Source organism: Macrotis lagotis, chromosome 8, assembly GCF_037893015.1.
Source record: "Macrotis lagotis isolate mMagLag1 chromosome 8, bilby.v1.9.chrom.fasta, whole genome shotgun sequence".
Classification (NCBI taxonomy): Eukaryota; Metazoa; Chordata; class Mammalia; order Peramelemorphia; family Peramelidae; genus Macrotis; species Macrotis lagotis.
In genome coordinates, this window is record NC_133665.1 from 43,056,650 (window position 1) to 43,072,202 (window position 15,553).

At 33.8% G+C, this 15,553-nt stretch overlaps 2 protein-coding genes across 5 annotated transcripts in view; one reads left to right on the forward strand and one right to left on the reverse strand.

Moving 5' to 3' along the window:
- ABITRAM (actin binding transcription modulator) overlaps positions 1–15,553 on the forward strand; it is a 181,352-nt gene that overhangs the window by 123,737 nt on the left and 42,062 nt on the right. The window lies entirely within an intron of this gene.
- CTNNAL1 (catenin alpha like 1) overlaps positions 1–15,553 on the reverse strand; it is a 101,098-nt gene that overhangs the window by 78,744 nt on the left and 6,801 nt on the right. For both annotated transcript variants that reach the window (XM_074196753.1, XM_074196754.1), the window contains exon 2: positions 79–268. In XM_074196753.1, the coding sequence (XP_074052854.1) occupies positions 79–268 (190 nt within the window). The remainder of the gene's footprint in view (positions 1–78; positions 269–15,553) is intronic.

Consider the following 15,553-nt stretch of genomic DNA (forward strand, 5'->3'; position numbering starts at 1 on the left):
ACAATTAAGAATTTTCTACGTGTGCTATTGGTATTAGACATTGGTATTAGATATAAAAAAACATAAATATTCACATACCTGCTTGTTTTGCTTCCAAGCAAGCGATATTTATTTCCTCCTTCAAATCCCAATTTTCATTGGCTATAGCTTCTCCTACTGTAACAAATTTACCAACTGCCAAGTTGACTGCTTGACCCACTCGTTGAATTGCTTGCAAAGTTTTATCTGACCATTTTGTTTTATCTTTATGATTAATAAGTGTAGTTATCTATAAATATAAGAGAAAAATATTAGAATTATATATCAATTACTTTTTAAAACTTAAAAGCATTTAACTAATTATAATTATGGCTAATTATGGTTATTATGTAGCATGAGTTTTTTTTTAATGGATTAATTTAAGCATTGCACTTTAACCAGTACTATCACCCATATCACACTTCAGGACTATTACTCCACTAAAATCAAACTTAACATTTATTCGGTAGACATTATCCCCATCTTCCAACAAATGTTTAGAACAATCAACTCTATTCTTCCTTTTGTTGTTTTATCAAATAGTTATAACAAGTGTTAGGTGGGAGGTGGATCTCGGTGGAGTAAAGATGGCTCATTACCTTTATAGAGCCCACAACTGTTATCACCAAATGCTACTCTTAGTTCCCAGTTTCTGTTTCCTTGATACTCAAATTCAAGCTCTCCCGGATTGTTCCAAGTCTAGCTTGAAAATGACAGAACTACTCATTTTTAGCATACTTTTATATTTTATTCATTTATATGTTTCATTTTACTGTGCCAGAAGAAACGAGACAAGTCATTTAAACCTCTCTAGGTTTCAGTTTCCTCATCTGTAAAATGAGGAGTTGGACTAGATGGCCTCTGAGATTCCTTCTAGCTCTTTATTTATGATCCTAGAAGAAACGAGGGAAAAAAACCCAAGTTTAGTTCCTAAAAAGACATAACTGTCTGAAGGGGTCTTTAAAAGACACATACATGAAACAATGTCAAATATTAAACTAAAAATAATCAGTCTGTACATACTGTTTTTTCACTGAAAAAATACATAAAAGATAGGAACAAATTTATGAGGGATGCAAATAGTTGGTTTAGATTATCATCTGTAAAGTTTGCTAAGGAGTAAAATAATAATAATAATAGGAAGGGTTTTAAAAAAGGTTAAAAGCACTAACCTACTTCAGAGTATGCAGACTTTACTATGATTCCAATGTTCTTTACAATTAGCATGAAAAATGAGAATATGTTGTATTCTTCTCAAGCTGCAGAAAAATTTCCCTTTAGATATACAATATTTTCAAAATTAACTCTGTTCTAATATCCAAGTTCTAATAATTAAGAGAATTTGAATACTTTACATGCGTAAGAACAGGGACTATGTCAGTTTCTTTCTTGGTAAGTGTGTAGCATTATAAAAAACACTGAATTCAAAATCAGTACGCATATGTGGGACCTCAGGAAAGTTGCTTAATCCTTATGGGCTTCTGCTTTCTCATCAGTAACATGTGGGAATTTGACTAAATAGCCTCCAAGATTCCTTGCACTCTGAATTCTATGATACGCATAAATGATGACTTTTAAAATGGTAAAAAAAGAAAGGAAGGAACCTAACTATAGTTTGGGCAAGATGAAAAAAGATAGAAGTAGCAATTGTTGAAGGGTTCCTAAAAGATGACACTTTAAAGTTTACAACATGCTTTCATGGGCAGCTAGGTGGCGCAGTGGATAGAGCACCGGCCCTGGAGTCAGGAGTACTTGAATTCAAATCCAGCCTCAGACACTTAATAATTACATAGCTGTGTGGCCTTGGGCAAGCCACTTAACTCCACTGCCTTGCAAAAAATCTAAAACAAACAACAAAAAAACCAACATGCTTTCCATGTGCTATCTCATTTACATGTACTATCTCATGCCCTCTCCATCATCCTCTTACTTTTTTCTTCCTTTATCCCTTGCCTTGTTTTTTACAAAGGAGTCAAGGCTTCCACATAAAACCTAGCAAATATCTTAAAGAACTCTAAGAGACCAATGATAAAGAAAATCAAGTAGAATCAGAAATTACTTTCATCTTCCAATACGGAACTAACTAAAAATAAAACAAACAATCAAAAAACCAAAAGAAAGCATAAACCCTCACAAGTAGCTGATTGAAGTTAATAGAAAGGTGTCACCAGGGAAACCAGCCTAATCACAAGTTAAAAATAAGTTGGAAACTAAAGAGAGGAACCTACCCAGAGAAACCAGGATAAGCACCCCCAAAAAGGATTTGAATTAAGTCAGCCAGGACTCTGAGCAAAAGGGGACCTAATCACATCACAGCACACTAAGACAGGGCCAACTCAGTGCCTTAGGGCCAATACTAGGGCAGAGGAATCCATTATTTTGAGATCAGGATAATTTCTAGCTTCTGATTGGGGTCCATCAGGGAACAGGAAGAATAGAACCAACTACTCAATGAGGATTATGAAAGAAAAAGATCAAGTTCAGCTAAGACTAGAACCAATATCTCCAAGAGACTGAAAAGAAAGCCAGGAATTGAAGTATGGGGGGAAAACCTAATAATGGTAGATACCCTATTTAGATCAGCAGCAGCAGTTACATTACAAAGGGAACAGAGTCAGTTAAAAGATTTTCCCAGTCCATTCAAGAATGCCAGAGGAGACTGGATTGAGCACAAAATCCCAAAACCAAGAATGGAAGTTGAAAATAATGAGTAAACAAAAGGGCCTGATAATTAATGTATAAATGTAGAGCTATAGATTTAGAAAAGATTAAGAAGTAAATCCCATGGGAATTCAGGGAAACCTGGAGGGATTTGCATGAACTGATGCTAAGTGAGATGAGCAAAACCAGAAAAACATTGTACAGCAACATGGGGGTGATGATCAACCTTGATGGACTTGCTCATTTCATCAGTGTAACAATCAGAGATAATTTGGGGCTCTATGCAATGGAGAATACCATCTGTGTCCAGAGAAAGAAATGTGGAGTTTGAACAAAGTCCAAGGACTATTTCCTTTAATTTAGGGGAAAAAACTGGTATCTTATTGTCTAATCTTGTTATACTTTATGTTTCTTCCTGAAGGATATGATTTCTTTCTCATCACACTCAATTTGGATCACTGTACAACATGCAAACAATGTAAAAACTGACAAATTGCTTTCTGGGGGGGGGGTGGGGGAGGGAAGTAAGATTAGAAGGAAAATTCTAAAAACTCAAAATAAAATCTTTAATAAAAAAATAAAAAAAGAAGTAAATTCTGAAATCCCTCTTATAATTACAACAGTCAAAGAGGGGAAAAATAGCTTGGTCACAAAAGCTATAGAAGTGACAAGAAAAAATTTAACAAGAGATCAACATAAAATTGGAAATTAAATAAGCTGTTCAAGAGGAAAAAACTCATTAAGACAATGCATAGTTTAAATCAAAGGGGAAATATAGATCCTTGGAACAAACAGAAATCAATGATTCCAGAAGACAATAATATAGGACAATAAATATTTATTAAGTTGCTTCTCTATTCTAGCCACTGTGCTAAGTGCTGGGGATAGAAAAAGAGTCAAAAGACACCTGACTTCAGGAAATTTACAGTTTAACAGAAAAGTATGAAAAGTAGTCTAATATGGCTGAAGTATCTAACAATAATAAATAGGAGTAGTTTAAATATAGTTAGGAAGAGATCCTAAGACCTTAAGATCTAAAAAGACATAAATATTTAGCAAAACAGTTTGAAATTTATCTTTCTTATAAATTCATATTGACCAGAATTTGTTTCTGATAAATTTCCACCCTTTAAAAGATAATTTCTCTTCACATTTTTATAAACTTCTATTTTATTTAAGTTTTTAGCTAGGTGGAACAGTGGGGAGAGCCCCGGAACAGACAAATTCAAATATGGTCCTAGAAATTTATAGCTGCGCAACTCTGGACAAGTCACTTTATCACTGTTTACCTCAGGTTCCTCATCTATAAAATGAGAATAATAATGGAACATATATTTCAGTACTTTTATGAGGCTCAGATGAGATAATGTGTAAATATATGTAAAGTGTTAATAGCACAGTGCCTGATTCATATTAAGTACCTAAGAAAGACTGTTTCCTTCCTATTGGCAAATAATTGGATGCAGTAGGTTCTGTAAATTTTATATCTTCCTCATTTATTGTGCACTCATTTTAAAATTTTGGCAATTTGTTTTCCCACTTTAAAAAAAGATCAAATTAGCTAATTTAATTAATTAGTTCATCTATTTGAACATTATTTTCCCCACAAAATGCCATTTCTTAGTTTTATTCATCAGTTCAAAAGTCTTTTTGTTCAATCCTTTTTTAATTTTCAGAATTTTTACTTTTTGCTTGACTGATTACTAATTTTTTATTATATAGGGTTTTTATTTTAGTTATATGCTCAATTCATTGCATTCTCTTGTTTGCATAAGTATTGGGAGATATAAATATTTCATTCTGACATGCCTCATTAATTTGCTTATTGCCTCTATGATGTTATTTGACTCACTTAAAAAAGTTGTATTTATGCTTTGTTTTCTTATAATACTATAATTTTTCACAGATGTTCCTTCCTCCCACTTCCCAAAAAACTTTTGTAATTAAAAAAAGCATAGTCAAAGAAAACAATCAACATATTGGCCCAATTATTATTTTTTAATCTTATTTTTACTAATTTTTAACATCAACTTTATTTTTGAATATTATTCCCCCATCCCTACCTAGTGAATCATTACTTATAGCAAATAACACATTTTTTTAAAGGCAATTCAACAAAACTAGTATATCAATCGTGTCTACCACTATGTGAAATATTCTACACTTTTAATCCTCTACCTCTTAGAAAAAAAGAGGAAGAAGGTACATTTTTTCAATTCTTCTTCAAGAACACAAGCTTGGTCATTATTTCATTTTTTGGTCTTCTCCATAAAAATTGTTGTAGTCTCTGTCTATACTATTTTCCTTGTTCTACCTACTTTCTTCTGTATCAGCTAATGTAAATCTACACCTGCTTCTCTGAATTCTTTTAATTCACAACTTCTAGCTGAGTCAGTATCATATTCATGTATCACAATTTGTTTAGCCATTTCCTAATCGATGGATAAATAATTTGCTCCTGGCACTTTATAAGTACAAAAGGTGCTGCTAAAAATATCATGGCATATATGAGATGTTTAGGTCTTTTATAATTTTATAGCATATATCTAGCAGTAAAATCTCTGGATAAAAGACTAAGGTCATTTTAATAATTTTTAAAAGCATAATTCCAAATTGTTTCTTAAAATTGGCTGGTTCGATTCCTGGTTCCACTAATAATCTATTAGAGTTCCTGTCCTTTTTGTTATTATTTCTATCTTTTGTTGTCATGTGACACTTCAATTGTTTTGATCTGCATTTCCCTTTTATTACTTATTTGAGGCAATCACATAGTTGCTGATAGCTTTCAATTCTTCTCAACATCATTCATAGCTACTTGTTAATTCCAATTTATTTAGTATCCATTTAGGTTTGAGTCCTTTGTACAACTTTTTTCTCCTTATTACAAGTTTTTATTGTATTTTGATTTATGAAGGGATAGAGAACTGGCATGTATTTTTGTTAGTATGGAAATTTCTGGATGAGGAAGCATAACTTAGAGTTTTAGAAAGTTGCTGGCTGAGTGCATCAAGAGGGATACTTGAAGACAATTCTTCCAGGCTTCAAGACTAGTTCATCAACTGTCCTATCTGTCTTTTAATCTGCAAAAGATTTATTTAATAATCCTGTCTTTCTACACTTAGTTATGAATTCTTTTTGTTCCAACACATGATCAAATTTTGTAATGGTATCCATATTTTAAAAAAAATTGCTATACTCTATAAAAATTCCTATTCGATAAATGTCAAAAAGGTTATCATATCTTCTAATTTAAAAAAACTAGAAAGTATAGCTTGTTTTTCAAATAGGTGGGACCAATTTCCTTTGCCATTATCATGGCATATACATATCAGCACATACACATATTTTCAACACAGGCAAACTGAGAGGTGTCAACCTCAGAGTCATTTTAATTTCTATTTCTTTTATTAGTAGTAATTTTGAGCACTTGTTAGATGGTTGTCAAAAGCTTCCATTTCTTCTTTTGAGAACTGTTTGTTCATATCCTTTTACCACTTATCTTCTTGGAAATGGCTTTTAATAAAGTTCCTGATCTAACCTTCTTGCCTGACTTTAATATCATCTGTCTACAAAAGATATGAGAATTCATTTTCTAAAGATCTAAAAATCTGATAGCATTTTACTAACACTTTCTTTTGCAAGAAACTTCATGTAGAATTATTTACCAGAAGATAAATACAAAGGGTAAAGCCAGTGTTTGCTCATTGCCTGGGGGGCAGGGGAGAAATAAAACTAGCCATGCTGTTCCCCTATTGGAAAAATGAATGCCAGGAGGTAAAATGGAAACAAAATACTTTATTTGAGTTTTTGTACATCAAGATAACACTACAAATTGAAATCAGTTAAACTATATATATATATATATATATATATATATATATATATATATGTTGCTTTGTATTTGTTTAATGCTGACTGTATAAATTTGGTTTGTATAAAACTTAAGTAGGGTCTGTGTGATTCATAGACACTTTCATATACATTGTCTGAACCTTTCCAAGAAAGGGACAATCTTCATTTTAGGATTGATGATAATACTTTTAGGTAGTCTATAGTTGGACAAATATTAAATTTATATCTTTCTAAGAAGAAATTATATCCCTATAGATCCCAGTTGGGTTCAACTTATAAGGAACATATTTTAGGCCACTTTTCTAGAGAAAAGTGAAAGATAATGAGAAAAATTACCTTATTCAATTATATTGTCCTACAAATTTATCTTTGCTGTTGTTCAACACCAACAATGTGCCAGACATTTGCTAGACACTGGAGTTACAAAGATCAAATAAAATTCCTTGTTTTCAAGGAACTTACATACTGCTGAAGGCTTCAGTCTGGATAATTAAAAGAATAATCTGTTGCCTTCAACAGAAGCAGGTAGGTGTGATAGAAGTGTCTATGGAGTATTCAAGTGAAGATGTGCAGAAAGTATTTGATGATGTGGGACTGGAGATTGGGAAAGATTAGGACTGGGTATATGGATTGTAGATTTGAGAGACTGAAAGAGAAATTGAAGATTTTAAAGAGAAGGAATCTGTATAGTCCCTTTTAGTTCTTATTCTTTGGGTGTATGATATAGGAGGAGAAAGCTCCTGGAGAAGAATAGAAGACTTGAGATCAATGATGCAAGTTAGAAGGAATGGACCTAGAAAAGAAAAGAACTTAACAAAACCTAGAGAAAATGAGGATAATTCTAAAGGGATCTGAGGTGTAGAATTAAAGAGAAAAGAGAACTAACAATGGATGGCCCCATTTCTTTGATGTTATTCAATGACCTGGAACCTGGACAGCCTATATTTGAATCCAGGCTCATCCACTGACTGAGTGATTCAACCTGAGTCTCAGTTTCCTTATCTATAAAATGAGACCAATAATAGCAGTAATTTCATATAAAATTTGTTAGAATCAATTAAGATAATTCATAGAAAATGTTTTCTTATTTCAAAGCACCACATAAATATCAGGTGTTTCCCATAGGTTGTACCAAGAGAAGCAGAGGGAAGAGGACTCTGGACAGAACCCTGGGACACATCCCCAGACAGGTCATGGATGCTGATCCAGAATAAGAGATTAGGAATGTTAGAAAAGTGAGAAGAATACAAAAAGAGAGCAGTGTCAGAAAAACTTGTGTCAAATGCTTCAGTGTGGCTGAGAAGGATAAGGGCTAAGAAATGATGACTGGATTTAGCAATAAAGAAATTACTACTAACACTGGAGATATCCGTTTCAGTGTAAAAGAAATGTTAGAAGTGTAATGCGAAGAAATAAAGGCCACAAATATAGGCATTTTTTTCTCCTAGGAATTTGGCTATAAAAAGGAAGGAGAGATAAAAGATGATATCCTGAGGGGATAGGAGGGTCAAGTGAAGCTTTTAAAAGATGGGGGAAATCTGAGCATGTCAATATTTAGGGAAGGAGTCAATAGAAAAAGAGAGATTGAAGATTATATAAAGACAGGGAAGATGTATGGTCCCCTTTAGTTCTTATTCTATGGTTGCATAATAATAGGAGGAGAAAAGAAGAGATGAGATCAAGGATGCAAGTAGAAGGATGGACCTAGCAAAGAAAAGGACTGAAAAAAAACTAAAGAGAATGAGGATAATTCTGAAGGGATCTGAGGCGTAGAATTAGAGAGAAAAGAGAACTAACAATGGATGCCCCCATTTCTTTGATGTTACTCAATGAATACTAGATGTGCCATACAATCTACTTTGGGAGCCAAAAAAAGATAAACAAGAACAAAATTGACTGCAGGACCTACACAGATAGAAGTCAATAATTCTAGATACTCTGTAGCACTTGGGACATCACAGGTGCTTAATATATAATAACTTGAAATGTTTGTGGGCTAATCAAACTAAATGGTTCTAAGAAAAGACTTTTTTTGCCATAAGAGTGTTTTTAATTTGTCCCAAGTTAAAGAAAAACCTAGACCTTCCAAACAACTAATTCTAATGAATTGTATTAATATAATTCCCTCAGGACAGACCCAAAGTACTATCTACTTCAACTTAAAAAAATAAATCTTTTATTATCTCAAATTTATAAACTAACCACCTTGTTGATCCGTCTTTTCCCCAAGGAGATAAAGGACAAAAAGAAGTTTCTCACAAATGCCAAAACATTCAGCACTTTTCATGACAGTTAAGAACTAGAGGCAAGATAGATGCTAATTACCTGGGGAATAATTAAAAAAATTGTGGGGCATTAATGTAATGTAAGAAATGACAAATATGAAGAATTCACAGTATCAAGGGAAAACATAAATTGAATGAAGAACTAAGAAAACAAATACAGCTGCAACAATGTAAATAAAAAAATGAAACTAAATATCATGTGATTGTAATGACCAAATTTAGTCCCAGCAAGGAGATATGAAAATGTACCTCCCTCTCTTCTTTGAAGAGGTACAAAATCATGGTTATGGATCACTGTATAGGGAAGCAAGTAGGGATTTATTCAGAAAATGAGGTAATAGAAATAAAATGTATCAATAATTCTTAATGATTAATTGAAAAATTATAGTCTGTACACTCAGTACAGTACTCTCTTCAATAAATAATAGAATCTAATTTCCCAATACAATATCCATGAGAAGAAGAACTTTCTCCTAGCAACAAATATCCCAATGCTGCTCAATAATAAAGCTGGCATTTATATAGGAATTTTAGATTTACAAAGCATATTACAAATATTAACTTATTAGATCCTCATAACCACTTTGTGAGGTAAATTCTATTATTATGAGGAAACAGAGGCTGAAGGAATTAAGGAAACTTATTCAAGGCCCCACAGCTAGGGTCTGGGGTGGGACTGCAACTCAGGTGTTCCTGACTTCCAGCCCAATACCCAAACCATGCTGTGAGATTTCACTAAAAAGATAACAACTTCAGACTAGCTACAGTCTTTGGTTCAATAGTCATGAACCAATCTGTCCAGTTTTAATATAGTTCTTATGTAACTGATTCTTTTTTGGAATTCATATCAAAAAACAACTGCTAAAATCAAAATAAGCAGGAATGGTCTCCTGATTGATACAATCTCACTCTTAGATGTTTAGCAATAGTAACATTATTACTTCTCTTCCTTCTATATTTAAACGATTGATACAAGTTAAATAAATAGGATACATATCTTCCGGCATTAAAAAGGCAGGCAAATACTTTCTATTATATTGATGACACTATTTTATTGTCTTTGACTTTCTCTTCTGTTTGGCATCTAAAGTCTTTCACAATTTAACTCTATCTTTCTGGAAAGAGGGAAACCCAGAGTCAAGAAAACCTAGGTTTGAATGTTTAAACATTTACTCTCTCAACCTCAGTTTCATTCTCTGTAAAATGGAAATAACAGTAGCACTCACCTTACAGGATTGTTTTGAGAACCAAATGAGATTGTGTATGTAAAGTATTTTTGCAAACCTTAAAGTACAATATAAATGTTAGCTATTACTATTATTTTCCCTCACACACTCTATATATGACTTCTTCCACCTCTATAATTCCTCACCTCTCTCTAACAGAATCTCTAATGTTTTTTTGAAGCACTGATCCTTTACCAAGGGAAATAGATACCATTTCCTACCTTCATAAAGCTTTTCTTGGATCTTTCAGTTAATAACTGTATTCTTTCTCTACCCTAAAATGTCTTTACCACATACCTACTTTGTTACCTTTGTGTATTTTTGCTGTTTGGTTGTTTGGAATTCCCAAACTTATCACAATGTTTTAAAAATAGCAGGTACTCAATAAATGCTACTCTACAGATAACTTACCAACTACCTTTCTGCCCTGGGACCATACTGTCCTGATTGGTAACTGCCTCTCCCAAAACATTATTTCAGTTAAAAGAGATCTTCAAAATCTTTAAAGCCTAACACTGATCTGAAAACTAGAATCAGGCCTGGTAAATCCGATTTCTTTTTTAGCTAGTTTGATTTCAGACTCTCTTGAATTCCAAGGTATTAGAACTAATGTACCAATATACCAATGGATTGAGTTAATAATTGGAATTCTGAGGTCTAGAGGAAAATCTATTGCCACAACAAAACTATTCTGCAGGTGCAGAACAAGCTTTGTACAATAGCTGCAACAACAAAATTCCTGTACTCAAATCCAACTGTTTATCTGAAAACCAACTCTATTTCCACTCCTTGCATAGGACTATATAGGGAATAACTCATTTATACATACCCTGGGTGGGAGGGTATCTTCTACTTATGCCATGATGAACTGTAGAAAGGTACATTAGGCTATTCAAGACATTTCATTTGATCATTTAAAATTTCAAATGGTCATGTGTTTGATGTCATATCACCTTATACATACAAATATGAGACCTTCCCTAAGTGAAGCAGTTGGGAGGAAAAATATCTATAGATCCAAGTTAATTCTTAGGGATCATAGTACTCAAGTTTCACTGGACTTTGTGCTAGATCCCTCCTGTCCAGGACACCATGCTGTACTGCATTTGTTTTTTTTTTGTTGTTGTTGTTGGTTTTTTTGTATTTTTAGGTTTTTGCAAGGCAAACGGGGTCAAGTGGCTTGCCCAAGGCCACACAGCTAGGTAATTACTAAGTGTCTGAGACCGGACTTGAACCCAGGTCCTCCTTACTCCAAGGCCGGTGCTCTATCCACTACGCCACCCAGATGCCCCTGTACTGCATTTGTTAAGCAAACCAGCCCATGGTACTATTTCCCCCATTGAGACCTACACAGGCTGTTTTTTTCCTCAATGTTCTCTCTCTCCGTGCTCCATAAGCTCTGAGTCTCTATAATCTGTACCCTGGCTTGCTAGCAACACATTCTACATCAGTCTATCTCAATTCTGTCTTTCATTCATGGGTTGCTTGATTATCTACTGTGCTTGGAAGCCAGGCAAAATTCATGATGATGAAGTGGAGACTTCAGAATTCCAGCAATAATTTAAATGGAAGGGCTTCAGACAGGAGGACCATGCCTCAAAGTCCAACAAAAACCTCTAAATTTCAACTTTTGTTATAGATCCCGTAACATATATAGTGCCACGAACTGCAGTTTCAATTTGTGAACCTGAACTGCAAAATTAGCTTTCTATCCCTTGTGTTCTGTCTTTCTGGTGTTTCATCAGGCCTTCATTGGCTTCCATTTTTTTTTTTAGTTTTTGCAAGGCAAACGGGGTCAAGTGGCTTGCCCAAGGCCACACAGCTAGGCAATTATTAAGTATCTGAGGCCGGATTTGAACTCAGGTACTCAACTCCAGGGCCGGTGCTCTATCCACTGCGCCACCTAGCTGCCCCAGCTTCCATTTCTAAGATAACCTGTTGATAAATCCCATATTTTAGTCTCTTCCCACTATGACTCTACCTCACTTTTATTAAGCAAACACTAGTCCTGTTAGTTAACATCAAACTTGACCCACCTCATTTTAAACAAAACAGAATGGTAAGTTATTTATTGCCAGAAAAAGAAACTGAATTGGGGCGGCTAGGTGGCGCAGTGGATAGAGCACCGGCCTTGGAGTCAGGAGTACCTGGGTTCAAATCCGGCCTCAGATACTTAATAATTGCCTAGCTGTGTGGCCTTGGGCAAGCCACTTGACCCCGTTTGCCTTGCAAAAACCTAAAAAAAAAGAAACTGAATTACATCAATTACATCAAAGTAAAGTTGACTAAATTTTGTAGTCATTTGCCAATACTTAATTAGACCTATCCATCAGGTTAACTCATTCAGCTATTTGTGAATGCATTGCATAGAAAATATCCTTGATGCTACAATATGATAAAGTTTTGCTTAAAATTAGATGTTATGTAGGGGATATGAGGCTTTTTTATGGGTAAATATAGTTAACTGTAACTCTTATCCTAAGAATTATTTAGGCTAAAGAGAGTTCTATGCTAATAATGCAGAATTCTGGAGTTCAAGCAAAGTAGAGGCATGACCTAATAGATTCAGCACCAAAATAAAGTCACAATGATAAGTAGTTTCATTTTTAAATTTTGATCTTAAACAAAAGAGAATATTTTCATATACACAATAGAATATAAAAAGATTTTACAGGCTGTCCTAGTCTTAGAGTAGTTTTAAGCTCTAATAGCTTAAAATTCTCTAAAACTTTTAGGATTCCCTCTACATGAAATCCTGAATCTCCAAATCTCCATAATTATTTCCATAGAACAAAATTTTATGCACGAAGTATGATGATAAGTAGACTATCACAGAAGTTAATACCATGGAGTGCTAGCTTACATCATCACTAACTGATCTGCATCTCCAAGAACTGGCTCAAGGTTACAGTCAAGGCTTTATAATGTTAGAATGGGATTTATTTACAGTGTACTAATGATTCCACTGGAAAAAATTGGCCAAGGTTATTGCAACATCATGTGAGATATATTTGTTACAAATGCTTGAAAAGATACAAGGTTTTTTTCCTTCTTTGAAAATATAATAGCTCTAGAATTGTAGGAAGTGACCTCATGAAAAATGGGTGAGAATACAAGTTTAATTCTGGAATTTTTATGAGCTATTTCATTTTTAAAAAACCTTTATTAATCACCTACTTAAGTGACACAACAAAAGGGAATAGTCATGAAATGAAAACATGGTACCACCATGACTGGTTGCACTTTAACAAACACTAGAAAATATTTACTTAAGAGAGTTTGGTCATGAAATGACTGCAATCAAAGACTCTGATATTCAAAACAGAAGTCATGGTAACTATCCATTCATGTAGATTTTTAAAATTCCAATCTAATATTATTAGATTACCAGAGAAAGAAGTATCCAGAACATATTATCTCACAGACTATTCACAGAAAATTTCTTATATATATAATATATAATATGTATATTATATATATTTATCAAGATGCATTTAAATAGATCTTGAGAGGAAGAAATAAAACTAGTTCAGGAAATTGCCTCTATTACCTAAGGTAACATAAAGACCCAGGTGATAATTTCGAGTATAGTTCCATAGAAATGCCAGAATGTTTGCAAATGAAAAGCCATTGACTGGTATCAAGCTCAGGAATCCTCCAGAACTGTCTAAATAAGAATCCAAATCACTTGAAAGCATTCATTTTAATTTTCCCCAAAGGAAAAACAAAGTGTATAAAGAATATTGAATTCCCAGTCTGATACATAGTTGAATGGTTAACCCACAGAGTTCCTTCAGTATATACATCTTAGACATTGTGAATGAGCAATGAACCAGGTCCAGAACTGAAAAAAAAGGAAGAAAAAGGGTTACTGTACTGCTTAGGGAAATTATTTTTACTGTTCTAAACTTCTCTCTGAAAAAGTAAAAGGCCCATTAATTTTTTTTTCTAATGATACTTGGAGTTATAAACCTAAGAAAATAAGAATGGAGAAAGATTGAGGTGGCTAGGTGGCGCAGTGGATAAAGCACCGGCCCTGGAGTCAGTTGTACCTGGGTTCAAATCCAGTCTGAGACACTTAATAATGACCTAGCTGTATGGCCTTGGGCAAGCCACTTAACCCCATTTGCCTTGCAAAAAAAAAACCCTAAAAAAAATAAGAATGGAGAAAGATCAATAGCTCAAAATTCTCTTATCTTACCAATGTTAAATAAAAAAGCAATCCAACTTCTTCTCTTTTCTCAATCTAATCCTCAACTCCATAATCTCAATTTTGCTCCTCAAACTTTATTAATCACCTTCTGCATATATGAGATATTGTAGAGAAACATTCTTTTCTGCCTTTTTCAAGGGTCTTCTTCCCTTCTCCCTAGCATATTTAACATTTCTCCAGTCACCAGCAATTTCTCTCCCTCTTCCTTCCCTTTCTGCTAATTGCAAGGCTTAGGCAGAAGTACAAATAAGCATATTTTCTTGATCGGTGGTTGTACTGTATCACTCTCATCTGCATCCTCTGCACAAAAGAGTGTACATAATAACTATTTGGTAAATGAACTCTGATCCACCAAAACTAGTGCCCATAGTAGACTTTCCTTTTTCTCTTAGTGGTTTCCTAGACTTAAAACACTTTGTAAACATAAAATGCTATATAAATATTTGATATTTTTCAAGCTGTCATTACAGATTCATATTTGACTCTATTCACCAAACACTAAGTCCTGCTGAATCTTTATTTTTGAAATGTGTTTCACATCTGTCTCTTTCTCTTCATCTGCATCATTATATAATAACATATTGTTCACCCAAGGCAAACCATGGTTACTCAGTTTCTTTAAAATTTACTTGTCTTTAAAATAACTTTTGGCATGAATTCTTATCAAAAGAGCTTTGAAAGTCTGAATCATGTCATTAGTTCTTCTTGTCCACATACTAATTCATCATTTTCAAAGAATTTAAAAAATTAGACTGGTATTATTTTTTCCTTTCAGAAATTATATTCAAGTGATACAGAATCATAGAATATTAAATTAGAAGGAAGTTTAGAGGTAGAGTCTTCTTCAAAATGTAAAGTTTCTCTTTCAAAGAAGAAACAACCCATAATAGGTAGTCAACCAGTCTCTGTTTGAACATTTCCAATACCGAGAACCTCAGTACAGGAAGAGGCAGCATAATCCATTGTCGAACAACTCCAGTTTTGTGTGTGTGTGTGTGTGTGTGTGTGTGTGTGTGTGTGTGTGTGTGTGTGTGTGTGTATGTGTGTCTGTGTGTACATATACACATATTCTTTACCTTCTGCAACTTTGAAATGCCTTAGTTTTTCTTCTGAAATAATAATAATAACAACAAAAACAACAACAAAAACAAAAAATCATTGCTTCTTCTACATGACAGATCATATTTAGTCTACTTCTTTCAACTTTTCCCTGATGACATAGCTTCTGGATCCCTCACTATCTTGGTTGCATTCCAAAAGCAGTCTAGTTTGCTGATGTCCACCTGAAAGTATAAAAC